The sequence below is a fragment of the Thamnophis sirtalis genome, unplaced genomic scaffold (assembly GCF_051295495.1).
Source record: "Thamnophis sirtalis isolate CommonGarterSnake01/CBP01778 unplaced genomic scaffold, rThaSir2_p1.2 scaffold_5, whole genome shotgun sequence".
Lineage (NCBI taxonomy): Eukaryota > Metazoa > Chordata > Lepidosauria > Squamata > Natricidae > Thamnophis > Thamnophis sirtalis.
This window is the reverse complement of record NW_028261385.1, coordinates 2,562,660-2,588,218: the sequence shown is the minus strand read 5'-3', so window position 1 is coordinate 2,588,218 and position 25,559 is coordinate 2,562,660. Positions and strand designations below refer to the sequence as shown.

General features: G+C 59.6%; 4 protein-coding genes across 5 annotated transcripts; all 4 read left to right on the top strand.

The window, feature by feature from the left end:
- Positions 1–1,299: 1,299 nt before the first annotated feature.
- On the top strand, positions 1,300–2,726 carry LOC148045257 (avidin-like). Its single transcript, XM_087715307.1, has 4 exons — positions 1,300–1,471; positions 1,676–1,877; positions 2,118–2,238; positions 2,693–2,726. Exons 1-4 carry the CDS (start codon positions 1,370–1,372, stop codon positions 2,724–2,726), a joined length of 459 nt encoding a protein of 152 aa, XP_087571433.1. The 5' UTR covers positions 1,300–1,369.
- A 2,472-nt stretch (positions 2,727–5,198) lies between these two features.
- FAM221B (family with sequence similarity 221 member B) lies at positions 5,199–13,886 on the top strand. 2 transcript variants are annotated; one of them, XM_087717058.1, is made up of 7 exons: positions 5,199–5,316; positions 5,699–6,159; positions 6,933–7,076; positions 7,422–7,532; positions 10,804–11,007; positions 12,030–12,149; positions 13,784–13,886. In XM_087717058.1, the coding sequence occupies exons 2-7, from the start codon at positions 5,706–5,708 to the stop codon at positions 13,822–13,824; spliced, it is 1,074 nt and encodes a 357-aa protein (XP_087573184.1). In that variant the 5' UTR covers positions 5,199–5,316; positions 5,699–5,705; the 3' UTR covers positions 13,825–13,886. The 2 variants fall into 2 exon arrangements, with proteins under 2 accessions (XP_087573184.1, XP_013924342.2); XM_014068867.2 differs by having other exon boundaries at positions 13,625–13,886.
- A 4,014-nt stretch (positions 13,887–17,900) lies between these two features.
- LOC106550881 (TATA box-binding protein-associated factor, RNA polymerase I, subunit C) lies at positions 17,901–22,571 on the top strand. The gene is given in 13 exon segments (XM_087715236.1): positions 17,901–18,287; positions 18,391–18,466; positions 18,601–18,843; positions 18,933–19,061; positions 19,154–19,161; positions 19,163–19,272; positions 19,820–19,891; positions 20,245–20,380; positions 20,531–20,606; positions 20,609–20,652; positions 20,861–21,038; positions 21,162–21,299; positions 21,578–22,571. Coding segments are annotated over 13 exon segments (2,583 nt in total). The 5' UTR covers positions 17,901–17,903; the 3' UTR covers positions 22,567–22,571.
- A 156-nt stretch (positions 22,572–22,727) lies between these two features.
- Positions 22,728–24,831, top strand: LOC148045256 (adenosine 5'-monophosphoramidase HINT2-like). The gene is made up of 5 exons (XM_087717057.1): positions 22,728–22,806; positions 22,963–23,097; positions 23,193–23,297; positions 24,420–24,492; positions 24,648–24,831. The coding sequence occupies exons 1-5, from the start codon at positions 22,747–22,749 to the stop codon at positions 24,737–24,739; spliced, it is 465 nt and encodes a 154-aa protein (XP_087573183.1). The 5' UTR covers positions 22,728–22,746; the 3' UTR covers positions 24,740–24,831.
- Positions 24,832–25,559: the final 728 nt, after the last annotated feature.

Sequence of the window (25,559 nt, the reverse complement as noted above, 5' to 3'; positions counted from 1 at the left end):
ATCCTGGCATCCTGGTCCTCCCTTGCTGACCGCTTCCTTTAGTGGCAGAAAGGGCAGGAGGAGCTGCTGTCCTGGACCTGATCCTCACCAAAGGGAAGGAGAAGGCTTGAGTAAACTCCTGCTTTGGGTTTGCACCCAATGTGGTTTCTTTCCTGATTATTAAATGAAGTAGCATCTGACACATACAGTATATATTCAAAAGAACCAGGTTGGGAGAAGAGGCGGCTGAGGGAGGGAGATGTGAGAGGAGGGAAGTGGCTGCGTTCCTCATCTTCCTGCCTGGCTTCTCTGAGAGTTGAAGTCCGGACATCTTCAAGTTGCCAAGGTTGAGAAACACCGCTCTAAAAGGATGCGAATGAGCAGATGTCTGCAAGGAATATCTTGGCTGAGAAGTGAAATGGCTTCAAAAGAAAGCCAGAAAGTCCAGATGCCTCTTGAAAAAGCACCTTTGGGACAACCGTGGCCTGGAGGACGCAGAATCTCCATAGACATTTTATCAAAGGGGAGCGATGCGCTCTCTCATTCACTCACTCATAAACCTGCTCTCAACCCCCTTTCGCCCTTTCTCTCCAGAGGCATCTGGACGAAGTGGGAGGAGGTTAAAAAGACGGGACGGGGGGGGGGCAGCCATGCAGGGAAGCCTGGTCGGCTTATTATTAACCTTTTCGTTATGGGGGGGGCAGCTTCCTGAAAGGCTGGGAAGGGAGAAACCCTGACCCTCAGCCCTCCTCTCCTTGCCTGAACATCAAAGGAACGTCCTCTCTCTTCGTGTTTCAGAGGCCGCCCACCCCTCGGAGCGCGGACTGGCAGCCAGGATGCGCGTTTAAACGTCCCACGCAGCCCAAGGTCCCTGGGAAAGGATCCCTCCGTCAAACGCCCGGCATGAAGAAGAAGCGGGGTTTAGAGTGCTGGCGGACCAATGGCGGGAGAGGAGCGCCCATGGAGCCGAGAGAGGATGCCCGCGTTGGGCCAGCCGCGGTGGAGAGTCCGAGGAAAAGCCCCCAGCCCCACCCACCCCTTGCTGCCGAAGTGCTGGTCAGCACTCCTCTTGAGGGCCAGCGATGTCCCAGAAGCCTCCGTCCCCTCGGGCGGGGATCCTGCCCCTCCCTGCCGCGAGGGGTTTGGGGAGGCGGCAGCTCCATTGGGCAGTGTTTCCCAACCTTGGCAACTTGAAGATGTCCGGACTTCAACTCCCAGAATTCCCCAGCCAGCATTCGCTGGCTGGGGAATTCTGGGAGTTGAAGTCCGGACATCTTCAAGTTGCCAAGGTTGGGAAACATTGGGGAGGTGTAGCCAGCGCTTGCCCAAGCGGCGCTTTATAAGAGCCCGTCCCGCCGGGGCTGGCAAGTCTTGAGTCCTGGAGGGCACCATGGCGATAGGCGCAGCAGCGTTGGGACTCCTCGCTCTCCTGCTCGGCTGCTCCGGCCATTCTGCCGAAGCTCAAAACTCGGGGCGCGTCGACATGCCGAAGGTGAGATGCGGAGTGGTGGGCGGAGGGTCCCGGCCTCCCTCGTGGAAAGCCCCCGCTGGCGTGGGGCCCACCCAGGGGATCGGGCACGTGGGAGCAGCGGGAGTTTTCAGATCCCCGGGGAAAATGGTTTCAGCGCTGCCAGCCTCTCCACCTCTTGGGCAGCCGGCCTTGGCCAGCGCCGTGACCTGCTTCCCCTCTCTTTAGTGCGTCCTGTCTGGCAACTGGACGAACGACCTGGCCTCCACCGTGCTGTTCGGCAACGTCAGTAACAGCGGGGTCTTCAGCGGCGTCTACCAAACGGCCGTCTCGTCCTCCGGCAACCCCATCCGGCCATCCCCGCTGCAGGGCATCCAGCGCCAGGGGGACAAGCCCACCTTCGGCTTCACCGTCAACTGGAGCTTCTCTGGTAAAGCCACTCACTACTTGGGGTGGAAGCAAATGGAAGGGGGGGGGGAGAGAATCTAGTGGATCTCCCCTTCCTTAGATCTGCCTCTTCCAGATCCTATCACTGAATGCGCCCCCTCCCCGGGAGCTGGGGCTGCCCAAAGACTTTCCCAACCTAAAGCTAGCCTCGGTGAGGTGGGGGGGGGTCTTTGGGGGAAACATACCCCTCCCCAATGGAGCCCCTGGCCGATTCCTCCCTCAGAGTCCATCACCGTCTTTGCCGGCCAGTGCTTCGTGGCTAAGGACGGGAAGGAGCTGCTGAGGACCGTCTGGTTGCTGCGCGAGGAGGCGGCCTCCAGGGAAGACGACTGGGGAGCAACGAAGTAAGGAAAAGCAGGGGCTGAACTGCTGTGCCCCCTAACTGGAAGGGCCCCCGGGAGTCTCCCCGCGGCGCCCCCTTCTTTTCCTCTCTGCCCTCCCACCCCCGAAAGTGGCTCTTGAAAGGCTGCCCCGATGGCCCCGTCCTTTCAAGAGCCGTTTCAGCACCCAGGGCCGGCTGGGCAGCTCCGGCGGGAGAGGCTGGCATCAGCAAGAGCCGTTCCTACCACTTCCCCCAGCTGAGCTTTTGAGGAAGTTCCTCAGGTGCTTCTCACTGGTGAAAGGTTGAAGTGTGGTTTGGCTGGCATCGCAGTCAGCTGAGCCCACAGCTGGCAACACTCTGAAAGTCTGTTGGGTGGAAGGAGGGAATATGGGGGAGGGGGAAATGCTCAGTCTGGGTGAACAGCAATCATGCCACCATGAATTTTGACATTTTTCCTCCCTCCTGCTTCATTGTAGAGTTGGCACCAACACTTTCTACCGCACCAAGTGAGAGGGTGAAGAGAGCCAGGTTCCCGTGGTTTCTGCCTGGGGATGGGGGTGAGCCTTCCTGCCTCACCCATCAGCCACTCTTCTCCAATAAAATGTTTTCCTGAGCAGCATCAGCCTCCCTGGTCTTTCAGAAGCTCCCTGGGTGCCAGTCTGAAGGCTTCCCGGAGATCCTGGGTAGGACCCCCATCTGGAGGGGGTGGGCTCAGGGTTCCACCACAAATCCGCGGTAGACTAAAGCGCACTCGACGAAAGCGCGTACGTGACGTCATCACAGCGCGACGAAAACGGCACGCTGTGAGCGGTAAATTTAAAATTAAAGCGAAAACCTTACCCTAACCCCCCCAAACCTAACCCTAAACCTAACCCTAAGCCTAACCCTTAACCTAACGCTAAACCTAACGCTAACCCTTAACCTAACCCTAACCCTAACCCTAACCCTAACCCTTAACCTAACCCTAACCCTAAACCTAACCCTAAGCCTAACCCTTAACCTAACCCTAACCCTAACCCTAACCCTAACCCTAACCCTAACCCTAACCCTAACCCTAACCCTAACCCTAACCCTAACCCTAACCCTAACCCTAACCCTAACCCTAACCCTTGCCTTTATGTGAATCGGCTTGCTTTAATTTAATTTTAATTTTAATTTAATTTATTTTTAATTTTATTTGTCGCGCTGCTGATGACGTCACATACGCGCTTTGATCGGGCGTGCTTTAGTGGACCGCGGTTTTGACGGGTCACAGGGCTGAGAGCCAACTATGGGGTTTGAAGTCTCTACTTGCCTCTACTACTGCTCTGCCATTTACACAGCCTTTGCCCTTGGGGACCCTTGGGAACCTGCAGCGAATCCCCTGAGGATCTGACCTATTAATTTATTAGCAAACTATTAAATGGGTTTTTGCAAATGAGCAATGAATTGGCTTCACCCAGAGCTGATCCAACTTAATTGCTTTGTTAGCTTGGCAGAGTCGTTGTTAGAACCACCGGTTAGCTAACACCTATTTCATCACTTACCTGAAGAAGCCAGAGAGGTTAACCGCAAACAAACGGTTCAGCCAAAGGAAAGTGGATTTGCAACCATGCAGAAGAATTTTGCAAGTGGGCCTTTAGTGTCACGAGGAAAAGGTGGCATTTCGCTTAAGCCTTGGCCAAGAATGTCCGGGCAAAGGCCCAAAAGCAAACAGCTCAACATTAGCATGTCAAAAAACGACCCAGGAAGTGGAGAGCTTATTTTATTTATTTATTTATTTTTATGCCACCCATCTCAATAATGCAGTGACTCTGGATGGCTTACAATGTAATACCAGCTTAAAAGCGCTAAAAAGAATTGAAACGAATAAAAACGTTAAAAGTTAAGAAGGAAGATAATGGACAGCCTGGGGGTGAGAATGTTCTGTACCCCATCAACACCCCCCCTTATGACTTATGACTGCTTTTCACACTTAACGACCGTTGCAGCATCCCCATGGTCAGGTGATCCAACTGACTCTTACTTATGACGGGCTCTGTGTCCCAGAGTCACGTGATCTCCTTTCGCGACCTGACCAACGAAGTCCACAGGGAAGCCAGATTCACTTAATGACCATGTGACTTACTTAAGAACTGCCACTAGTCGCTTAACAACAGTGGCAAGAAAGGTCGTAAAGTGGGTGAAGGCCAGGGCAAATGCGTGGGGGCGTGTCAGACAAGGAGGAGGAACCTTGGCGGAGAAGCAGGCGTGGCGTGAGGGTAGAAGCCGAAAAGTCCCATCCCGTTTCTGCATCTGATGAAGGCCAGAGAGGCCTTCGGGAGTGATGGGGGTGGGCAGTTATCCTGGCATCCTGGTCCTCCCTTGCTGACCGCTTCCTTTAGTGGCAGAAAGGGCAGGAGGAGCTGCTGTCCTGGACCTGATCCTCACCAAAGGGAAGGAGAAGGCTTGAGTAAACTCCTGTTTTGGGTTTGCACCCAATTTGAACCAGGGATATTTAAGCAGGCCACATAAGAGCCAAGGTGGCGCAGTGGTTAGAGTGCTGTACTGCAGGCCACTTCAGCTGACTGTTATCTGCAGTTCAGAGGTTCAAATCTCACCGGCTCAGGGTTGACTCAGCCTTCCATCCTTCTGAGGTGGGTAAAATGAGGACCCAGACTGTGGGGGCAATACGCTGACTCTGTAAACCGCTTAGAGAGGGCTGAAAGCCCTATGAAGTGGTATATAAGTCTAACTGCTAACTGCTAACTAACATTTGGACAACAGGCCAGGCCATCAATCTAACCAAGAATCCCTTTGGACCTTCTCAGGGTGGCCTCTGCTGCCCTCCCCAGGGTGGGCTCCCTTTCCCCAGGGCGGGTCCTTGCCAGCCTCCCTCCTTGCCGTAGGTGCGCTGTGGCCCGGGAGGGGCTGATTTCGGGAGGGCCCAGCCGGGGAACCCCAGTCCCGGCTGACGGAAGAGAAGCGGGAGGAGCGGAGCAACAAGGCCGGAACCCAGCCGGCCGCTGCTATGCCAATACAACAAGGCTTCTGTTGCCCTGGAAACGTTTCCTCCTCCGGCCGGAGAATCCAGGCTTCCAGGCCGCCGCTGCTCTTCTGCCCGACGGGGACTCGCACGGAGGTAGAGGCGCTGCGGGATGGGTGTATGTGTGTGTGTGTGTGAGAGAGAGACTCCTGCTCAACCACCACCCCGGCTGCCCCGCCTGCCCCCCAAGTCGCCCTACCCACTTCAGCCAAAAGCACCTCGGGACGTCGGGAAAGAGCTCCGTTGGCCCGCCGGCCGGCAGATCGCGGGGCTCGCCGGGGCTCGCCTCAGGCGAGGCGGCTCTCGCGTTTGCACCACTAGACACCCCCCCCCGCCGCCCACGGCGGCAGAGAGGCTCGCGGTGAGCTCTGCAGCCACGGGAGAGCCGGCAGTCCCCTGACCTCTGCCCGGCTCCTTTCCCCCGAGCCCTCCCGGCGCCCTTGCCCGCCCCATCGCCTCCCGTGCTTGTCTCCGGCAGAGTCAGCATGGACGCGGAACCCACGGAAGCGGCAGCCTCGCGGCCTCCGGCGGTGTCCTGGAAGGCGGCGGTGGGAAAGGAGGAGGAGGAGGAGGAGGCAGCGCCCAGCAGCACGTCGCCCACGGCTCCCGAGGTGGAGGAAGAGCTGATCCTGCCCACCACCACCACCTCCCTGGGGAGCGAAGAAACCACGGTCTTGCCGCGGTCGAGCTCGTTGGAGGGGGAGGACGACCTCCCGGACCCCTCCTTGCCCTCCTCGTCCGAGTGGCCGGAGCCGCGGAGCGCCAGCCCGAGCGAGCCCTCCTCCGCGCCTTTCACCTTCTCCTCGCCCTCGCAGCTCTCCTGGAAGGCGCCCTCCGACAGGCTGCAGCGGCGGCTGGAAGGGAGTGAAGGCCGCAGGGAGCAGCCCGAATGGACCAAAGCCAAAAAGAAATGCCCGCCGGCCAAGAAGGGCGCGCCAAGTCAGTGGGAGTCTGCCAGGGCGGCGAGCGAGAGAGCGAGCAAGCGGGCAGGCCAGAAGCGCAGCCGGGCCCCGGGCAGGGGGCAGCCGGCGGGCGGGCGGGCGGGGGAAGGAGAGGAGAGAGCGCCGGCCCGCCGCGGCTCTTGGCCCAGATGCTGCTTCCCTTTGGCCGCCGCGCTGGGCTCTGGCCGCGGAAGAGGGGGGGAGGCAGGCGGCAAAGCGGGTGGCCTCTGTCCAAGGCTCCAGCCCAGCAGAGAACAGGTGTCCCCTCTCACGCAGGTGGCGAGGAAGGAAGGGGGGCTGCCCTTGAGGAGAAAGCCGGAGCAGGATAGCAATCTCCACAGCCCCATAGCCTCCCCCGCCTTGAAGCAGCTCGCAGGCAGGCAGGCAATAGCAATAGCAGTAGACTTATATACCGCTTCATAGGCCTTTCAGGCCTCTCTAAGCGGTTTACAGAGAGTCAGCATATTGCCCCCAACAATCTGGGTCCTCATTTTACCCACCTCGGAAGGATGGAAGGCTGAGTCAACCCTGAGCCAGTGAGATTTGAACCGCTGACCTGCTGATCTAGCAGTAGCCTGCAGTGCTGCTTTTAACCACTGCGCCACCTTGGCTCTTAAGGTGGCGCAGGCAGAGGGAACAGCAGGGGGGGGGGGCTGGAGGGCAGCAGTGGGGGCGAAGGCCCCTCCTGGAGCCCAACATGGGAGGCAGCTGAGGCAAAACAACCGGGAGCCAGGATGGAGGAGCCACTGAGGGGGGCTGTTCTCCCCACAGCCTACATGGTGAGGACCATCGTGCCAGCCGAGAAGGAGGAGCTGGTGTCGGTGGCCAAGGCCATGCACCGAGAGAAGTTCGCCAAGAGCGTCAAGGAGCTCTTCCACCTGGAAAAGGAGGCGGCCCTCAGGTCCCTCCAGACAGGTGGGTGGGAGCCTCAGTGACCCACCGAGGGCAGGACCTGCCGGGCGCCTCTGCCACGATGCCAGCTGCAAGCCTTCACCTCTTTCTGGGCAGGAGGGCATTGCAGCCAGGAGCTGCTTTCTGGGCATACTCTGCGTGAGGGAGGAGGGGGGACCCTGGGCAGAGTCCAAGCCGTTTCCCAGACTGGCATCTGGGATGTGCCCCCTCTCCCCCCACCCCATGAGAGAGAGAGGTTTGAGGCTGCTTCGTGGGATTTGGGTTGCCTGGGGGCAGGGCCCTCCAATAGCCCCCGCCCCCCATCCTCTGCAAGCCCACCTACTGAGCATACCCATCTGTTCTCTTCAGGCCTCTACATCGGCTGGCGCTGCCCTGAATACCTTTGGGATTGCTTCCGGGTGGGGGATGAGTCCAGGTGCTTCTGTGGGCACCTGCTGAAGCTGCACCAGGTGTACGTGGGTGAGTAGCAGAGCAGGTGATGATCCCGTGGAGATCCGGACCCTTACTACCCTCCTGGCCTTCCTCAAAGCAGTTAAGACCCGGCTGTTCCGGCAGGCCTGGGGCTGTTGAACCATCCAGCCCCATTCGAGGTTACGGCTGTTGTAGAATTTTAAATTGTTGTTTATTTTATTTTATTTTTTGGTATCCTTTCCCCTTTTTTATTGTGAGCCGCCCTGAGTCCCTCGGGAATAGGGCGGCATACAAACCCAATAAAATCCAAATCCAAATCCTATGGCAATTCCAGGACAGCACCATTGTACAGCCAGGAGTTCACGGTTCAGTTTGGCCACATTCGCCTTTGCTTCACTGCTCCCGTCCATCTCACCACCCACCCACCCGTCTGCCCTTTTGGCTGTCCTGACTCTGCTTCTCACCCTGGCCTCCTTCGTTGCTGGCAGCTGACCTTCCCCACCTCCTCCCTCCTCCTGATGGCCTGGGACCCAGGCACTGAGCGAGGGGGCAGTCCTGGGGTGTGCAGTGTGAACGCAACAGAGTGGCAGAACCCTGTTTGCCAAAGGGAGCTTGCATGGCCCAGCTGGGGAGGCAGCAGCAGGACGAGGGGCTGCGGTGGCTCCCGTGGTGGCTAGGATGCCAAGTCTGAAGACCACGGAGAGGTTGAGAGCTCAGTGGTGCACAACCCAAGAGCCTCCTGACGGAATGACCTCCTGTCAATTTGCCCCAGCTTCTGCCAAACCAGCAGTCCAAAAGTAGGCAAATGGAAGCAGATACAAAGGTTCCGCCTTGGTGGGAAGGGTAACGGGGACACGAAAGGCGGAACCTTGGCCCCCCCCTGGGCAACGGTGATGTCACAGACTAATCCTTTTGACTGGAAGGGCCTTGCTGGGGGCTTCAGACCTTATTCCCAGCGGGACAGATTGATTGATTGATTGATTGATTGATTGATTACATTTATATGCCGCCCTTTTCCCCGAAGGGGACTCAGGGCGGCTCACAATTCAATCAGGGAAGGAGGTACAGACAGGGGTATAAAAAAAAACGAGACATAACAATACAAAATTTAAAAAACACACAACAACCATACCATTCGAGAAGGGGGGGCAGAAGCTCTTTAGCCCCAGGCCTGTCGGAACAGCCAGGTTTTAAGGGCTTTGCGGAAGGCCTGGAGGGTGGTGAGGGTTCGAATCTCCACGGGGAGTTCGTTCCAGAGGGTCGGAGCAGCCACAGAGAAGGCTCTCCTCCGGGTAATCTCCAGTCGGCATTGGCCGGCGGATGGAATTCGGAGGAGGCCTAATCTGTGGGATCTGATCGGTCTATTGGAGGTGATTGGCAGCAGGCAGAGAGGTGGGATGCTCTCTGTTGCCAAGGGAAGTGCAGGTGGGGAGCCTATGGGAGGAGCTCTCGGGAGGAGGGTGGCAGAAGCAGAGGGAAGTGGGCATCCAGGGTGCCGCTTGTGGTCCTGGAGAACCAGCCCTCAGGGCCTTAAGCAAAGGGTGCAGGAAAGCCCAGTGTTGTGGACTCTATTCACAGGGTCGCTGCTGGCTCTCAGCCCTGCCTTCCTTCTGCAAAGACTTGCAAAGTTCAGCAGCTCCGGACCTGCTGGAGCCCGCAGACTGGCTCAGGGGGGGGGGGGAGCTTCCACTAGGGACTTCTGGCACAGCCCTCCCTGCAGCAGACAGGCTCTGCCAGTGCGTGGCCAGCCTTCATCCCTTGCTGAAGCCCACAGGATGGTTTCCCAGAGGGCCTGCAACCCCAAGCAGACAAAATCGTATGCACAATGCAGGACGGCGGGGGGGGTGTGGTGTCCTTCCGCTGCAGGACCAGGTGGCAGGCATGGCTGGGGAGGCCTTTCACAGGAGACGGTGCCCATTCCTGGACTGGGGCCACTCGTGCCCTGGTCACTGGCGGGACGACTGCAACACGCTGGACATGGCATCATCTTTGAAAATCACCTGGAAGTTGCACCTGGTCCAGAACGGTTCCACTACAAATGCGCGAACAACAAAAGCGCGCCTGACTAAACCGCAGTGGCAAAACCGCGCCGACGAATTAGCGCTGAAGCGCGCCGACAACAGCGCGCCAACAGAAGCGCGCTGTAACCCTAACCCTAAACCTAACCCTAAACCTAACCCTAAACCTAACCCTAAACCTAACCCTAAACCTAACCCTAAACCTAACCCTAAACCTAACCCTAAACCTTACCTTAACTTAAATCGCGCTGTTGTCAGCGCGCTTTTGACATCGCGGTTTTAGCGCCGTGGTTTTGTCGGCGCGCTTTTGACGTTCATGCATTTGTCGGGTCACGGTCCAGAACTTGTCCTGGGCTCTCCCCAGTTTGGCCGTGTTACACGGTAGCTCCCAGTTCCCTTCTGGGCGCAACCGAAGATGCCATTTCTACCAGGCTCACTGCATCACGCGGCAGAGGGTCAGGTTGTCGGCCCTTCCTCAGGACGGCTGCCATTCCTCTAGCCTGGGGGCAACGGGCACGTGCCAGCATCTTGCCACCTCGTGTGACCTGGGAAGCCCCCTGGGAAGCCCTGGGGAAGCCCTTTCCCCTCTTAGCCTTCCAAAAATAACGGGCAAAAGACAGAACAGCCTTGGAGACAGCCGGGCGTGGCTGTTTGCTTCCTTCTGGAGGTCCCCGTGGCCCTTTCTGTCCGGTTCCACCACAAAACCGCGGTAGACAAAAGCGCGCTCGACGAAAGCGCGTACGTGACGTCATCACAGCGCGACGAAAACATCGCGCTGTGATCGATAAATGTAAAAATAAAGCGAAAACCTTACCCTAACCCCCCCAAACCTAACCCTAAACCTAACCCTAAACCTAACCGTTAACCTAACGCTAAAACTAACCCTTACCTTTATGTGAATCGGCTTGCTTTAATTTTATTTTTATTTCAATGTTTAATTTTTTTCGTTGCGCTGTGATGACGTCAAATGTGCGCTTTCGTCGAGCGCGCTTTTGTGGACCGCGGTTTTGACGGGTCACGTTCTGTCCTCTGGGTCTTCAGAACTCAGCCCCCCTGGTCCCCGGCAGAACAGGCTGTGTCAGATACCACGTCTTGCCTAAAAGAAAATGAAATTAATGTGCAAACTCGAAGGTCCTTTGCCTTCCTGCTTGGGGGGGGGACGGACGGGTCTCCCTGCCCAGGGGGGTCCTCTCCCCCCCAGAGGAGGCTTTGGGGGCCAGAGACTCCCCGCTTGCTTTGCCGGATGACCTCCCCCCCTTCCTTCCGGAATCCCCCTTTTGAGGGCCAATTCTGTGTTCCAGAGAAACGAGCCACTGTGCCTTGCACTGTGACAGACTGCCGGTGCCAGGGGTTCCTGTTTGTTCCGACATACCCGGAAGAGGTGGGCGAATTCTGGCTTCGGCGAAGAACTGGCTTCGATGTGGCATCCTGGCGAGCAAAATGCCGGTGCACGCACACGCACGAGGAACACTCGCCCATCGGAGCACGGGGATGCTGCGTCCGAGGTGAGCACCCCATTGGCCGCCACCCCAGGCTGCTGGCTTCTCTGGGCACGCTGAGTCCCTTCCTCCTCTTAGCGAGCAGGCTGCCTCCTGGCCTCGAGGGAGAGGATGCCCCCCCCCCAACGCCCTCCGCAATCCAATCCCCGGTGGCTACGGCTGTCCTAATAAGAGCAGCTCTCGGCCCTACAGAGCGCCCGCGTCTTAGTCCGCCTGCCAAGCCCTCCCTCTCTACTCCTTCCACCCCTGGCGTCTTATCAAAGCAACACACCCGGCTCCTCTGCTCCCAGCCCCATCTGGTCTTCTTCCAGGGTTTCCTCATCGTGACCCACATCGCTCACCAAGGCAGCGTCTCTCCAGCAACTCCGCACGCAAATCTCAGCCTCTTCCAGCCACCGGCACTGCACAGCCCCCTCCCCAACGGAGCAGGCATGAATGACCTCTGCGTTCTGCCTGCCAATGCCAAAGTGGCACCATCTCCCCCAGCTGCACGGCCAAGGGGCCCCCTCCCCCGGCTACCTGAGGCTGACCCAGGCACCGTCCCCCAGGACCCTCTCCCTTGGGACAGTTCCTCCAATGGGGCTACCCTACCAATGGGTGCCAGCTCAGGACCTTTCCGGGGGCTTCGGCGCCTCTTCCTGCCATCTGTCCAGGCGGTCTTGGCCTGTGTTCCCAGAGAGTGAAAGGGACGGAGGGAGGAACAGAGGCCCTCAATCTTGCACGAGGCAGGCCAGGACTAGGAGGGTGTGTTTACTTTGAGGCTGTCAGCATTGACTTCATTTAGTAATCAGGAAAGAAACCACTGGATTGGAATCAAGTGTACTTTTACTAATTATAAATGGACAGTTGCAAAGCTGTTTGCAACAGAGGCTGCGTTAGAGACCCGTGCAACTCAGCTGGTCCTCCCCAAGACCTCTGCAGCAGGGCAGGAAGTCCTCCCCCCTCCCCTTCTCCAAAGGGCTCTGCGGCTGCTTCAGGGGCCGGGTGTCTCCCCCTATGCCCCACCTGTGCCCCTCCTGTCCCACCAGGCTGCTCCTGCATGGCCTTCGCCTCCAGCTTCCTGTGCGCGGCCTGCGACCGACGCTGGGAGGAGCACGCAACCTTCTTTGAGTCAGAGGAGACGCGGCGCAGAGGTGGCCGGCCTTACGGTATGGGGGATGGCAGGGGGGGTTACGGTGCCTCCACCCACCCCCCCGAGGGAATCCTCCAAGCCCTCCAGCTGGGGGGGAGGGCATCTGTCCCTCTGGCCTTGGCAAGGACCTGCCCAGCATCTTAGCAGCCACTCATGCCAAGGCCTTTGGGGCCGTGGCACGACAAAACCGCGCTCCACTAAAGCGCGCCCGATTAAACCGCGTCGCTGACATCATCAGCAGGGCGACAACAGCGACCGCGGAGAAAGAAGGGCGCTTTAAATAGCGCTTTGAAAGCAAGCCGATTCACTTTAAGGTAAGGGTTAGGTTTAGGGTTAGGTTAAGGGTTAGGGTTAGGTTTAGGGTTAGGTTTAGGGTTAGGTTAAGGGTTAGGTTTAGGGTTAGGTTAAGGGTTAGGTTTAGGGTTAGGTTTAGGGTTAGGTTAAGGGTTAGGTTTAGGGTTAGGTTTAGCGTTAGGTTAAGGGTTAGGTTTAGGGTTAGGTTAAGGGTTAGGTTTAGGGTTAGGTTAAGGGTTAGGTTAAGGGTTAGGTTAGGATTAGGTTAAGGGTTAGGTTTAGGATTAGGTTAAGGGTTAGGTTTAGGGTTAGGTTTAGGGTTAGGTTAAGGGTTAGGGTTAGGTTTAGCGTTAGGTTAAGGGTTAGGTTTAGGGTTAGGTTAAGGGTTAGGTTTAGGGTTAGGTTAAGGGTTAGGTTAAGGGTTAGGTTTAGGGTTAGGTTAAGGGTTAGGTTTAGGATTAGGTTTAGGGGGGTTAGGTTTAGGTTTAGGGTTAGTTTTGGGGGGGTTAGGTTTAGGTTTAGGGTTAGTTTTGGGGGGGTTAGGTTTAGGTTTAGGGGTTAATTTTAGCTTTAGCGTTCGCAGCGTGCTTTTTTTGTCGCGCTGTGATGACGTCAGCTACGCGGTTTCGTCGAGCGGCTTTAGTCGAACGCGGTTTTGTGGTGGAACCTTTGGGGCTGCGGGTGTCAGGCAGCGCAGCTCCTTCCTCTCCCTCTGGCGCTCCCCTGGTCAGCTCCTTCCTCCTCCCCCCTTCAGCAGGACCGTCATCCAGGGCTCCCCCAGGGAGATCCCGTTGTGGGGCTCTAGCCACGAGGTCTGCTCCCTGCTTGTCATCTTTATGGAGGGATCCATAAAGGGGAAGAGGCAAAGGCAGCCGTGGCCTGGCATTGTGGGCCCCAGAGGGAGGGGCTTTTTGCAGACCCCAGAGCTGCACTCAGCTCAGCTGCACCCAAGAACAGAGACCACCCACAGGGGAGAAGCCGCCTCACCCACCCACTCAGAGGGGCGGAGTGAGCTGCAGCTGGGTGGAGGCTTGCTTATGAGCCGAAGCAGAAACTCCCTGAGCCGCAGGAAGGGCTACGCGGGGGGCCAGGTCAGGGGCTGCCCCATTCTTACTCTCACGCAGGCTGTTACCTGGGGGCCCGTGTCCCCACGTCTGTCCAGGGGCCCCCCAACACCTGTGGCCTCTCTCTCCCCAGGAGAAGCTTATGTGCCCTTTGCCGAGCTGCCCGAGCTGCGTGCGGTGGTGCTGACGGGGCGCTCTGAGGACCCTTCCGCCTCCAGGGCTCTGCAGGACCAGGCCTGTCAGGCCCTGACGCCCCCCTCCGGCTCAAGGGCTCTGCCTCTTCCCCCCCCAGGCCCCCGGCGGTTCCTGCAGAAGGACGACAAGAAGGCTTGAGGCACCCTCCCCACCCCACTTCCTGCTGCGCAAGGGAGGCACAATAAAGAAAGATGGCTCTGCGGGGGTCTTTGTGTCTGTGACTTTGGAGCCCCCCCCGGGGGGGGAGCAGGCTCAGCGAGGATGCCAGGCTGAGGGTGGGATTCTGCTCCCCTGGGAGGGGGCTGGCGGGGCCTCCTCCTGTGGACATCCCCTGCTCTCACACAGCCAGCCCTGCAGGGACGTTGGAGGGGAAAGAGACGGCCCTCCCCTTGAGAAAGCCTCTGGGACTGCTCCATCATGCCCACTGGGGGGTGGGCCCTGCACTCCCCTGGGGCCACATCCACCTTCCAGGGTCAGGGCAAAGGAGCCCTCTGCTCAGAGGACTCGGGGGGCTGCTGCCCTCTGGCCACTGGTGACTGCAGGAGTGTGATGGGCCTCCGCCTCCCTCTAAGAGGGCATCTGAGCCTGCCAGAACCAGCTGGGCTGGAAAGGCCCTTCTCTAGCAGAGGGATGCATGCAGCATTCAGCTCTCAGCTTAGGCAAAAGAGTGGCTCCCGCCCTCCCGCATTTGGGTAAGGGAGGTGGAGACGGGGAGGTGTCGTCCATCCTCCTGAGCAGCAAAATAATGCAGAACAAGTCCTGATTTGCCAAAGGGAAGCCTGGCAGCTCTTCTCCTTGGCTGGCTCTGCCCTCTGGCTCTGACTACCAAGTTGGGGTGGGCACAATCCAGGCGTGGCACGACAAAACCACGAAGCCCTTATCTGCGGAGATATAAGCGCGTCACTAAAGCCGCGAGGTCATCACTGCGCGTCATCACCGCTGCGACAACAGCGCGGCAACAGAAGGGCGCTTTAAAACGTCGCCACGGCAAAAAGCCGATTTCAATTAAGGTAAGCGTTAGGATTAGGTTTAGGGGTTTGTTTTAGGGTTAGGGTTAGGGTTAGGGTTAGGGTTAGGTTTTGGGTTAGGGTTTGTTTTAGGGTTAGGGTTAGGGTTAAGTTTAGGGTTAGGGTTAGGGTTAGGGTTAGGGTTAGGGTTAGGTTTTGGGTTAGGTAGGGTTAGGGTTAGGGTTAGGGTTAGGGTTAGGGTTAGGTTAGGGTTAGGGTACTGAGTGCTTGGGAATGCACAGATTTGCCCTCCGCAATTATGTCATCGCGGTAGGGTCGCGTTTTTCCTTAGCGCTTCGAACGGCGCGAATTAGTATTCGCGCTTATGTCTCTGCGGATAAGGGCTTTGCGGATTTGTGGTGGAACCCAATCCAGGCCCTGGTCATTGGGTCATTCCCACGCAAAGAGCGGGAAATGGCTTTCCTGGGCTGGGTGGCTTCCTTTGAGTCTCCTTTGAGTGAAGGGCCTCCGCCTGGGGCTGCATAGGCAAGACCCCATCCCTTTTTCCCTCCTTTGGCCCAAACCAAGAGGAAGCAGGAGCTGCATGGGGGCTTCTGCTCAGAGACAGCCCTTCCTTCGGTTCTGCTTTTGCTTTTAGCCTTTTCATCCCAGAAAGGCCCTTTGGGCCATGGGGGCACAGACCCTCCCCTGTGCACAGGTCCTGGGGGGGGGCTGGGAACCAGTTCAGGAACTGCCTGGAAGGTTGGGATGCCTGGAGAGGACCAGAAGGTCCAAGTTGCTCCCCGAGAGCAGGAGAGGGGCAGCCGGTGAAGGCTCAGAGGGGCTCAGCCTTCCATCTTGGGCTCCCGCTGCCTGCTGCGCTTGGCTTTGGGCATGGAAGAAAGTACTTGGTGCGAGGTGGGGGGGGGGAGCTCCGCTTGGCCGAGAGAGAAATTCCATTCTGATGGTTCTGAGCACTGGGTGGTCTGGCTTGTGGGTTGAGCTCCTGCTTCCCTCCCCACAAACTGGTCAGCATTACTTTGATTTGGATGGGGCCAGGGGGGCTGAGCCATGAGAGCCGAGGTGGCGCAGTGGTTAGGGTGCAGTACTGCAGGCCACTTCAGCTGACTGTTATCTGCAGTTCAGCAGTTCAAATCTCACCGGCTCAAGGTTGACTCAGCCTTCCATCCTTCCGAGGTGGGTGAAATGAGGACCTGGATTGTTGGGGGCAATATGCTGACTCTGTAAACCGCTTAGAGAGGGCTGAAAGCCCTATGAAGCGGTATATAAGTCTAACTGCTATTGCTATGAGGGGAGAAGAGGGGCTCTGGGCCCCTTTCTAAGCCCGACTTACCCCTGGAGTACAGTGCTTATGTGTGTGTGGGGGGGTGATGCTCGGTGAATGTTCTGCTCTGTTTGCTTCGGCTGGCTGGAAACGCGCATCGTGATGTTTTTATTTATTTATTGTATTTATTATTAAAATTTATATGCTGCCCAATCCTGAAGGACTCCCTTCCTAGAGCTGGTGAGGTAGCCGAGTGGAGCTCTTTCGTCTTGGGAGACGGGCGAAGGAGAAAGGGAGCAGGGCAACTTTTGAAAGCTTCCCTCGGTTGAGGTCCTTTCCTGCGCTTTGAGGTTTTAAAAAACCCCTTGGCCATTTTCCCTCCAGCCGCTGTTTTTTCTATTGTATTCCTATTGTTCTATTCTTCTTCTCCCCATCCTTCCTATTTACCTGTCTCCTCTCCCTTATAACTATAACCATCTTGCTTGTATCTTTTAAGATTTATATTGCTCTATTTTTCCTAGTATGATTTCATTGCTTATGAGTAACCTCTGACTATCACTGATTGTTTTACCTTATGATTCTTATTTTTTTTAATATACTTTTTTATTTTCCATTTTCATAACACATAATCCACATGTATACTATTCCATAGCCAATATCCTATTGTATTAAGTAGTAATTACATCAGTTCCTCTTGTCATCAACGCCCAGAAAGATAAAAACCCATTATTAGCTCTTCTGCTCTCCATACACCTCTTTCTTCTGCCTCTCTCCTACCTCCTTTCTTCCCTCCATCATCCTTTCCTACTCTACTTCCCCTTCTTTTCTCCTTCTCCTCTCTCTTCATTCCACTCCTCCTTATTCTCCTCATCTTCCCCCTCACCCTCTCTCCTATCCCTCTCTTCCTATCTTTCTTCTCTCCTCTGCTTCCCACTCTTCCTCTCATTCACTTGGTGTATTACAGCTTCTGAGCAAACTCCCTTTTGTGTTGATGGTATTTATGCTTCCATATCAATATACTTAACATATCTTAGTTTTTTTTAAAAAAAGAGAAGACAGTATACATGTGCAATCATATTATTTTAAAATCTAACACCCCTCGTCAAGCCTAATATACATCTCTCCCTCCCACCCTCCCCCAACCCCCCCCCCCAGCCTTCCCTCCCCCGGACTTCCCAGAACCCATACATGGTATAAATCTTTTAAAAAAACAGTCTAAAATATATTGGAAAAAAGAATAGAAAATTGATAACATCTTTACATTGAACTTAGCTCCTCCTTGCTAGGCTAACTTTAAACAATTTATATCATTTCCTGATCTTAATCATAAGCTATCTGGGATTTCTTAGTCCCATATTTATTTTGTATATAATCGATCCATTTTTCCCAGTCTCGTTTATATCTCTCGTTTGAGTGGTCCTTAAGATATGCAGATGATTCTTGATGAATGTATTTTTTTTTCTTTTTTATGTACACTGACAGCATACAGTCAGCTGACTGCAGTTCGGCTGTTCAAATCTCACCGGCTCAGGGTTGACTCAGCCTTCCATCCTTCCGAGGTGGGTGAAATGAGGACCCGGATTGTGGGGGCGATATGCTGGCTCTGTAAACCGCTTAGAGAGGGCTGAAAGCCCTATGAAGCGGTATATAAGTCTAACTGCTATTGCTATTGCTATTGCTATCTGCACCAAAGGCAAATTCCTTATGTGTCCAATCACACCTGGCCAAAAAATTCTATGCTAGGAAGCCTTCTCTTCGGCCCACCTGTCCGGCCCCCCCTCCTTCTCTCCAGCCCCAGCCGCCTTAAGCGGAGAATCGCCAAGAACGGAAAGTGGGGGGGGGGGGAGAATACGGCGCTTTGTAGGCGGAGAGCGGGGCAGCTGGCCCCTCCCCTCGGAGATCGCCCCCCTCGGGCCGCCAGGGGGCGCAGGCCGGAGCGTCGCGCGGGGCGGCTCCGGGCATGCGCGGCCGGGAACTCCCGCACGATGGCGGCCTTCCCCACGGCGCTGCTCCCGGGACTCTTCCGCGCGGGGCCGCCTAGGCGCGACGGGGCCGGGCTGCGGACGGGCGGCTGGGGCCAGTGCGGGCAGGTGGGCGTGGCGGCTCCAGATGGGCCGGAAGCCCCGCCGCTCTTCTTACCCCGCCGCCGCCGGAAGGCTCGGGAGATCTGGCTGCCCGTCGAGCCCGCTCCGCTGCCGCTGAAGCCCCCGGAGGCGGCGGCCCCCATCGACGGCGCCTCCGCCGCCCCGGCCCTGAGCGCGCTGGGCCCGCAGCTAGGCCGGCTCTTCCTAGACCAGCCGGAGGCGGCCTTCGGGGCCACGGCGCGGCTGCTGCACGAGCACGTCTACCTGGGCGACTCCACCGACTGGGTCAGCGCGGGCGGGAGGCGGCGGCGGTTCCCTGGAGTCCTGCGGGGAGGGACGGCGGGCCCCCGCCGGCCCCTCCTTACCCGCCGCCCGCTCTCTTCCGCAGAGGAGAGCCGGAGGCGTCTGCGGGATGACCCGCCTCCTTCGAGCCCTGGAAGGCCAGACGCGAGGAGGCAGGCAAGTGCCCTTGGCGGGGCGAGCGGCGGGGGAGAGCCCGGGACCTGCGCTCGGCCAGCGAGGCTGCTTCCCCGAGACGCCCTCGGGTAACCGTTGCGGTGGGCGGGCGTCGTCTAAGCGGCCGCTGTTCCGTCGTGCCGTTTCAGCACCGGTCGGCCTCTCTCCGGGGTGGCTTCGCTGTGCCGCGACTGGCTGTCGGAGCTGCCCCTGAAGGTGGTGGCCGAGTGGCTCCACGAGGATCTGGCCGAGCGGCGGCGGCGCCTGTCCTTCGACGAGAGCCCCACCGGCGGAGCCTTAGCCTGGCTGCCCGACGGCGCACGCGGTAAACCTCCCCGCCGGGGCTGCCTGGTGTTCCCAGCCGGGGAAGCGGCGGACCGGCTCTGTATCCTGCGGCGCGAAGGGGCGGGGCGGTCCTGGGCGGCGGGACAGGCGCCCCTTCGCCGCGCGTCTCTTCCTTAACGGCCCCTGCAGGCTTCCAGGAGGCGGCCTTGAGGCCAATGGCCAGCGGCGCCCTAAGACCCGAACTCCGCGGCTTACCCGTCCAGTTCGAGCTCAATGGGGCCGTCCAGCAAGTGGCAGCAGCGCACCTGGAGGGCAGCGGTGGGTACGGCAGGTCCCGAGGATGGTACTGGCCCTCTGTTGCCCCCCCCCTTCCCCTCTTGAAGGGTCCCTTTCTGTTTCCTCCCTCCCAGACTTCCTGGGGGGTGCGCTCCGACCATTTCTGCGGGGCCTGGAGAAAGCAGCGTGGAAAGGCCCCCAGCCCTCTGCAGGTGGTTCGCACAGAAGCTCCTTGTTCTTCCATCGCAGTCAGGTAAGGGGCGTCTGTAACGTTGTGGTTCGCCCATGAGGCCAATGTTGAGAAAAGACAGGAGACAACCTTTCTCGGGATGGAGGGACAATGACCCAGATTGGGGGTCTGAGAGCCCCTTTTGTTGAGATAGGACAAAGGCAGGAGGAGCAATAGCATGTGATTAAAAACAGCCTGTAAAAGTACAATTTCTAATCTACTGCTCAGGGAAGTTCTGTCTATATATGGTCAAATCCTGGGCGTCATTGGTAGGGCACATCTCAGGATGTTATGTTATGAACTATCAGGATGTTATGGGGTTTTAGGAGTTTGTTTTCTCCCTGTGTGGTTCAGCGTGGCTCTGCAAGCCCTGGTATGAACTGGGCCATGGGGGGGGGGACACACCTACACAAGGAACTATATTACAACAGGCGTCTTCTCCAAAGGGCTGGGGGGTGGGGCTCCGGGAGCTTTCTGCCAGTGGGACATGAGGGGCTGGCCTCCTGCTTGGGATGGGGGGGGAAGAGGCAAGGGACCTCTGCCCTTCCCTAGCTCCGCTGTCTCCTTGCAGCCCCCACCTACCCGGCGAGCTGTCCTTGTGCACCCTGCAAGGGGAGCTGTACCTCTGGAACGTGGAGACGGGGTGAGCAAGTGAGGCTGGCTGCCTCCTTGAGTGGGGCCCACACTGGAGGGGAGGCATGGAGGGGAATGTTATGGGGTTTTAGGAGTTTGTTTTCTCCTGTGTGGTTCAGCGTGGCTCTGCAAGCCCTAGTATGAACTAGGCCATGGGGGACACACACCTACACAAGGAACTATATTACAACAGCTGTTCTGCTGGGGGAGGCGGGGGGGAGGAATGGCCAATGGGCCCCCTGAGCGCCTTGGGGGGGGAGAGATCCTTTGTCCCTGCTGCCTCTGGAAGTCCAGGTGTTGCCCTCTTGCCAGCAGACCAGCTTTTGGCTGCGAGGGGGCAGGACTGACCCCCTTTCCCTACAGGCTCCGGCGGCTGCACCACGACCGCGACAGCCTCTTCTTCCGGGACCCTTCCCCTTGGCGCTGGAGCGAGTTTTCTGCCCACCCACAAGTGCTGACTTTTGCCGACCACACCGGCCTGAAGGGTCTCGACCAGAGGGTGAGCTTGAGCGGGGGGGGGGGGGGGGGGCGGCTGAGCTGCCAATCCCTCTGCCTATGAGGGAGGGGCTGCTGAGAAGGGCCCCTGGGCGGGGGGGGGGGTGCAGTCGCACCTAGCTGCTGACCTTCCTGGCCTGCCTCCCCCCCCCAGGTGTCCTCCCACTTCGACCTCTTCAAGGTGGGGGCTGAAGCGGATTGCCAGCGTGGGGAACGCCTGGTTCTCTCCAAGACCTGGGCCCTTCGGAGCCCTTCCACCACTTAGTGGCCACGCAGGTAACTTGGGGGGGGTTGTTTGGGGGCTGTTGGGGGCAGACTTTGCCTGGACCAGGGGCCTCAGCCTGGGGCACCCCCCTCCCTTCTGTGCAGGCTGCCTTCCCTGGCTGCCCCCATGGCTTGGCAGAAGCAGGGGGCTGGCTCCTTGGCTGAGGGTCCCTGTGCCTAGAAACACAACACACACACATTAACATTCATTCACCCGCAGTTTTCGGTCTTTGTGCTGGACGAACGCTTCCCCCTGGTGCCTGTCCTGTCCTGGGAGCACATGATGCAGCGGCCACCCATCTATGCCCACCACATACCTGCCGGGCCTGGGCAGCACAGCCACAAGGTGCTCCTGGGTGCCCACCACTCCCAGGAGATGCTCCTGCTGCAGTACTCAGGTGGGTACTCAGAAGAGTGCCCTGCACCCTCCATTGGCATTGAGGCAGTCATGCCCAGTGGCCCTGGGGGCGGGGGAACCTAGGTGCTGCAGGACTCTTGAGGTGGCTGGGCTGTCTCCACAGGTGGGCACAGCCTCCCTTGCCAGCTCCAAGGTGCGCCCCAGAAGCTGCCCTCCATCAAGGAGTGTCTGCCCCACTTTCCCGCGCAGGTGCCTGTGAGGCAGAGCGCCCTCAGCCAGCGGCTCTCCGTCCCCACAGCAGGTAGGGGCCGGAGGGGTGGGTGGGTGGGAGGGGTGGCAGATGAAGGGAAACGGGCTTTGCACTCCAAGGAGGTTCTGGGTGCCTCCCTGCACCTCCAGAGGAGAAGCTGCTATCACTCCCACCCACCCACATACCAGCCAGATCCAAAAACCCGGGCTAGCCTCCTTGCCAATAGCAGGGCAGAACCTGGCATAGCTGGGCATCCAGCAGGGCTTCAAGAATTGGTTTCCCCCCCCCCCATCTCATCTCTCCTCCTCTCCCCCCCCCCCCCAATCCAGGCATTGCAGCAGCCCTGGGCCAGAAGGAGGGCATCCAGACCCTGCTGGTCTTCCAGCTTTCCCAGGCCGGGGACCTCTTCTACCAGCCGCTGCTCCCCCAGGCCAATGGGGAGGCTCCCACCGACTCGGAGCCAGAGACCAGCGTTGCAGGCGCCGTGGTGGGCAGACCCTGCCAGGACCCCATTTCTCCAGGCGGAGCCAAGACAGCTTGTACCCCGAGAGCTGCAACCCTTTACCGGCGCTGGCTGAGGTCCTGGAAGCGGGCTGCCCCGCCCACCCTGTACTGGCAGTGCCCTCCGGCCACGCTCAACCAGGGCTGCCTCTTCGCCCACCGAGAGCCGAGGGACACGGAGGGGGCTTCCCCGTCCTCTCTGGAGGCTTCCCGCCGCCTGCGCGGGGCCATGCGGGAAGAGCAGCTTTTCTGCTCCTGGGGGGACGAGAGTGGGGTCCCTGTGCCCCCCGCCCCACAGCTGCCCCCAGGGGAGCTCAGCCAGCGACTGGAGGCTTCCTGGGCGGGCGACTGGGCGGCCTGGTGGCTGGAGAGGTTGGGGGCCACCAAGGCCCGGCGACAGCAGGCGCTGAGGGAGCAGCGGAGACGAGCCAAACGGCGCAGGGGGACGCAGAGCCTCTCGGGCAGCTTCACCTCCTCCACCAGCTACCAGTCGGAGCTCAGTGACTGGTCGGGGGACGGCAGGGCTCCCAGGCCCCCTCCCGCCCTGCCCGCGGAGCCCCCCGCCCAGGCTCCCCCCACTTTGCCAGCCGCTTCCCAGGGGGACTCCCAGGAGCTGCTGTCCTCGCAGAGCCTGAGCGCCCGGGGCATCCCCCACGAACGACGCCAGACCCTGCGCCGGTACCTGGCTGTGCTGGACCAGCCCCCGGAGCCCCCCGAGGAGCCCTTCTCTGCCAGCCAGGCTTCGGTGCGCAGCAGCCAGCGGGGACCCTCCTCTTCCCAGGGGCCGCAGCCGAAACGGGCCCGCATGGGCTTCTGAGGGGGGGGGGTGCGAATAAAGGAGTCGCTTTCTTAGCCGGGCTGCCTCTCTTGCTGTTGTCGGGAAGGGGACGGTGTAACACGTGTGTGGGGAGTGCATCCTGCAATCTCTTGTCCCACCGCTAGGGGCAGAGGTGCGGGAGTGCGCATGCACTTGCTCGAGGGGGCGGCGCTAGCAGGCATGGCGGCGGCGAGGCTAGGGGGGCGGTTGCTGGTTCGCGCCTGGGGCCGTCCGGGACAGGTAGGGGGGGCGGCGGCGGCGGCGGGCAGGGGCGGAACGGGTGGGGGGAGAGAATAGCTCCGAGCGCCTCTTCCGGAGTCTTCCCGGGGGGGCTTCCAGGCCCCCCCCTTGCAAGCGGGGGTCGCAGCGGGGTGACAGGCGCCGTCTGTCCGGCAGAGGGGCTTGAGTGCGGGCGGGCCGAGCGAGGAGGCGGAGCGGGCGCAGCGCGCGGCCGAGCAGCCCGGTCCCACCGTCTTCAGCCGGATCCTGGACGGCTCCATCCCGGCGCACGTGCTCTACGAGGACGACCAGGTGGGCGCCGGCTGGGATCGGGGGTCGGGGAAGGCAAGAGGGGGGCGCGCAGGAGGCTCACCGCGCTCTCGCTCCCTTCTCTCGGGCGCCCGCAGTGCCTGGCCTTTCGGGACGCAGCGCCGCAGGCTCCGGTGCACTTCCTGGTGATCCCGCGCCGGCCCTTGACGCGCCTTAGCCGGGTCTCCGAGAGCGACGCTCAGGTGAGAAGGCTGGCATGGCCAGAGGGTGAAGGGCGGGTGGGCAGGGGGCGACACCCCCCCCCCACGAGCCTGGTGAAGGATCCGTGCTTCCCCGCCTCCCGCTTGGGGGGGGGGGGGGCTGGATCTTCTCCTCGGGTCTGGAGCCTGGCGGGGGGAAGGGGCTCTGCGACCCCCCACTCCTCCATCTCCCTCCCTGCCAGCGACCCCCCACTCCTCCATCTCCCTCTCTGCCCAGCGACCCCCCACTCCTCCATCTCCCTCCCTGCCCAGCGACCCCCCACTCCTCCATCTCCCTCCCTGCCCAGCGACCCCCCCACTCCTCCATCTCCCTCCCTGCCCAGCGACCCCCCACTCCTCCATCTCCCTCCCTGCCCAGCGACCCCCCACCTCCATCTCCCTCTCTGCCCAGCGACCCCCCACTCCTCCATCTCCCTCCCTGCCCAGCGACCCCCCCACTCCTCCATCTCCCTCCCTGCCCAGCGACCCCCCACTCCTCCATCTCCCTCCCTGCCCAGCGACCCCCCACTCCTCCATCTCCCTCTCTGCCCAGCGACCCCCCACTCCTCCATCTCCCTCCCTGCCCAGCGACCCCCCCCCCACTCCTCCATCTCCCTCCCTGCCCAGCGACCCCCCCCACTCCTCCATCTCCCTCCCTGCCCAGCGACCCCCCACTCCTCCATCTCCCTCCCTGCCCAGCGACCCCCCACTCCTCCATCTCCCTCCCTGCCCAGCGACCCCCCACTCCTCCATCTCCCTCCCTGCCCAGCGACCCCCCACTCCTCCATCTCCCTCCCTGCCCAGCGACCCCCCACTCCTCCATCTCCCTCCCTGCCCAGCGACCCCCCACTCCTCCATCTCCCTCCCTGCCCAGCGACCCCCCCCACTCCTCCATCTCCCTCCCTGCCCAGCGACCCCCCCCACTCCTCCATCTCCCTCCCTGCCCAGCGACCCCCCACTCCTCCATCTCCCTCCCTGCCCAGCGACCCCCCACTCCTCCATCTCCCTCCCTGCCCAGCGACCCCCCCCACTCCTCCATCTCCCTCCCTGCCCAGCGACCCCCCACTCCTCCATCTCCCTCCCTGCCCAGCGACCCCCCACTCCTCCATCTCCCTCTCTGCCCAGCTCCTGGGACACTTGCTGGTGGTGGCCAGCCAGACGGCCAAGGCGGAGGGCCTGTCCGAGGGCTACCGAGTGGGTGAGTAGAAGGTGGCAGCCGTTTGGGCGAGAGCCGTGAATGGGGAACGGGGCCACTGTTGTCCCGGGGGAGGGGGTTGCTCTTCCCTCCTGCCGCCGAGGGTGCTGGCACGTGCCCGGTGCCCCCCCTCTAACTCTTTCTCCCTCCTCCTGCAGTCATCAACGAGGGCCGCCAAGGGGCACAGTCCGTCTACCACCTCCACCTCCATGTGCTGGGCGGGCGCCAGATGGGCTGGCCCCCCGGCTGAACCAACCTGCGCTGTACAGGCGCTGCTCTTAATAAAAGGCCTGCGCTGGGCGGGCAGCAGGCAGCCCTTGGCTCTGCGTGGGCTTCTTTCTTCCCAAGGGTTGCTTTGTGGCCGCTGGCTGAGTGCGGCTGATGGGGACCCACCTCAGAGAGGCCTCAGGGCCTGGATTCAAAAACCAGGCAAGGGAACCTCATCAAAGTGCCCAGGAGGCCAGCTGGCAATCACTCCCCCCCCCTCCCACTACTGGGGCCGTATTCTGAAGTCCGCAACAGGGATGGTTTAGTTATTAATCAGATCTCTGGATGGGTTGGCATAGAACAGTGTTTCTCAACCTTGGCAACTTGAAGAGGTACGGACTTCAACTCCCAGAATTCCCCAGCCAGCATTCGCTGGCTGGGGAATTCTGGGAGTTGAAGTCCGGACCTCTTCAAGTTGCCAAGGTTGAGAAACACTGGCATAGAAGAACCATAAAGTCAAGACATGGAACCCAAAAGACGGCGCAGGAGCAGGCCTGTATGAACAGCACCAGAGCTGCCCTTTTAAATCGGAGTTTCTGCTTTGGGGATGGGGGTGGGTGGGTGGGAAGGGGACATAAGCGGCCAGCAAGCACATAGCACCATTTGCAGAAGCACTCTGCACATGTGCCTGCCACTCACTTAAATGGAATGCATACTCGCGCGCTGCTCTCACAAGGGAGGATGCACCGGTGCTTGCTGGCCATTCCCACGGCCCGCTTGCAAACCCCTCACGCCTACAGGTTGGGGAGCCTCGTTTCAAATGGCCTCAAATGGGGGTGGGGGAGGCTGCTTTCTGGGGAGGG

Coding starts and splice junctions, on each gene's coding strand:
- FAM221B (XM_014068867.2), top strand. CDS start 5,706: ATGGACGCGGAACCCACGGAAGCGGCAGCCTCGCGGCCTCCGGCGGTG. Junction 6,160..6,932: donor GGCCAAGAAGGGCGCGCCAA/GTCAGTGGGAGT, acceptor TTCTCCCCACAG/CCTACATGGTGAGGACCATC. Junction 7,077..7,421: donor CCTCAGGTCCCTCCAGACAG/GTGGGTGGGAGC, acceptor TGTTCTCTTCAG/GCCTCTACATCGGCTGGCGC.
- LOC148045256 (XM_087717057.1), top strand. CDS start 22,747: ATGGCGGCGGCGAGGCTAGGGGGGCGGTTGCTGGTTCGCGCCTGGGGC. Junction 22,807..22,962: donor CCTGGGGCCGTCCGGGACAG/GTAGGGGGGGCG, acceptor TCTGTCCGGCAG/AGGGGCTTGAGTGCGGGCGG. Junction 23,098..23,192: donor TGCTCTACGAGGACGACCAG/GTGGGCGCCGGC, acceptor GGGCGCCCGCAG/TGCCTGGCCTTTCGGGACGC.
- LOC148045257 (XM_087715307.1), top strand. CDS start 1,370: ATGGCGATAGGCGCAGCAGCGTTGGGACTCCTCGCTCTCCTGCTCGGC. Junction 1,878..2,117: donor CGTCAACTGGAGCTTCTCTG/GTAAAGCCACTC, acceptor TTCCTCCCTCAG/AGTCCATCACCGTCTTTGCC. Junction 2,239..2,692: donor GACGACTGGGGAGCAACGAA/GTAAGGAAAAGC, acceptor GCTTCATTGTAG/AGTTGGCACCAACACTTTCT.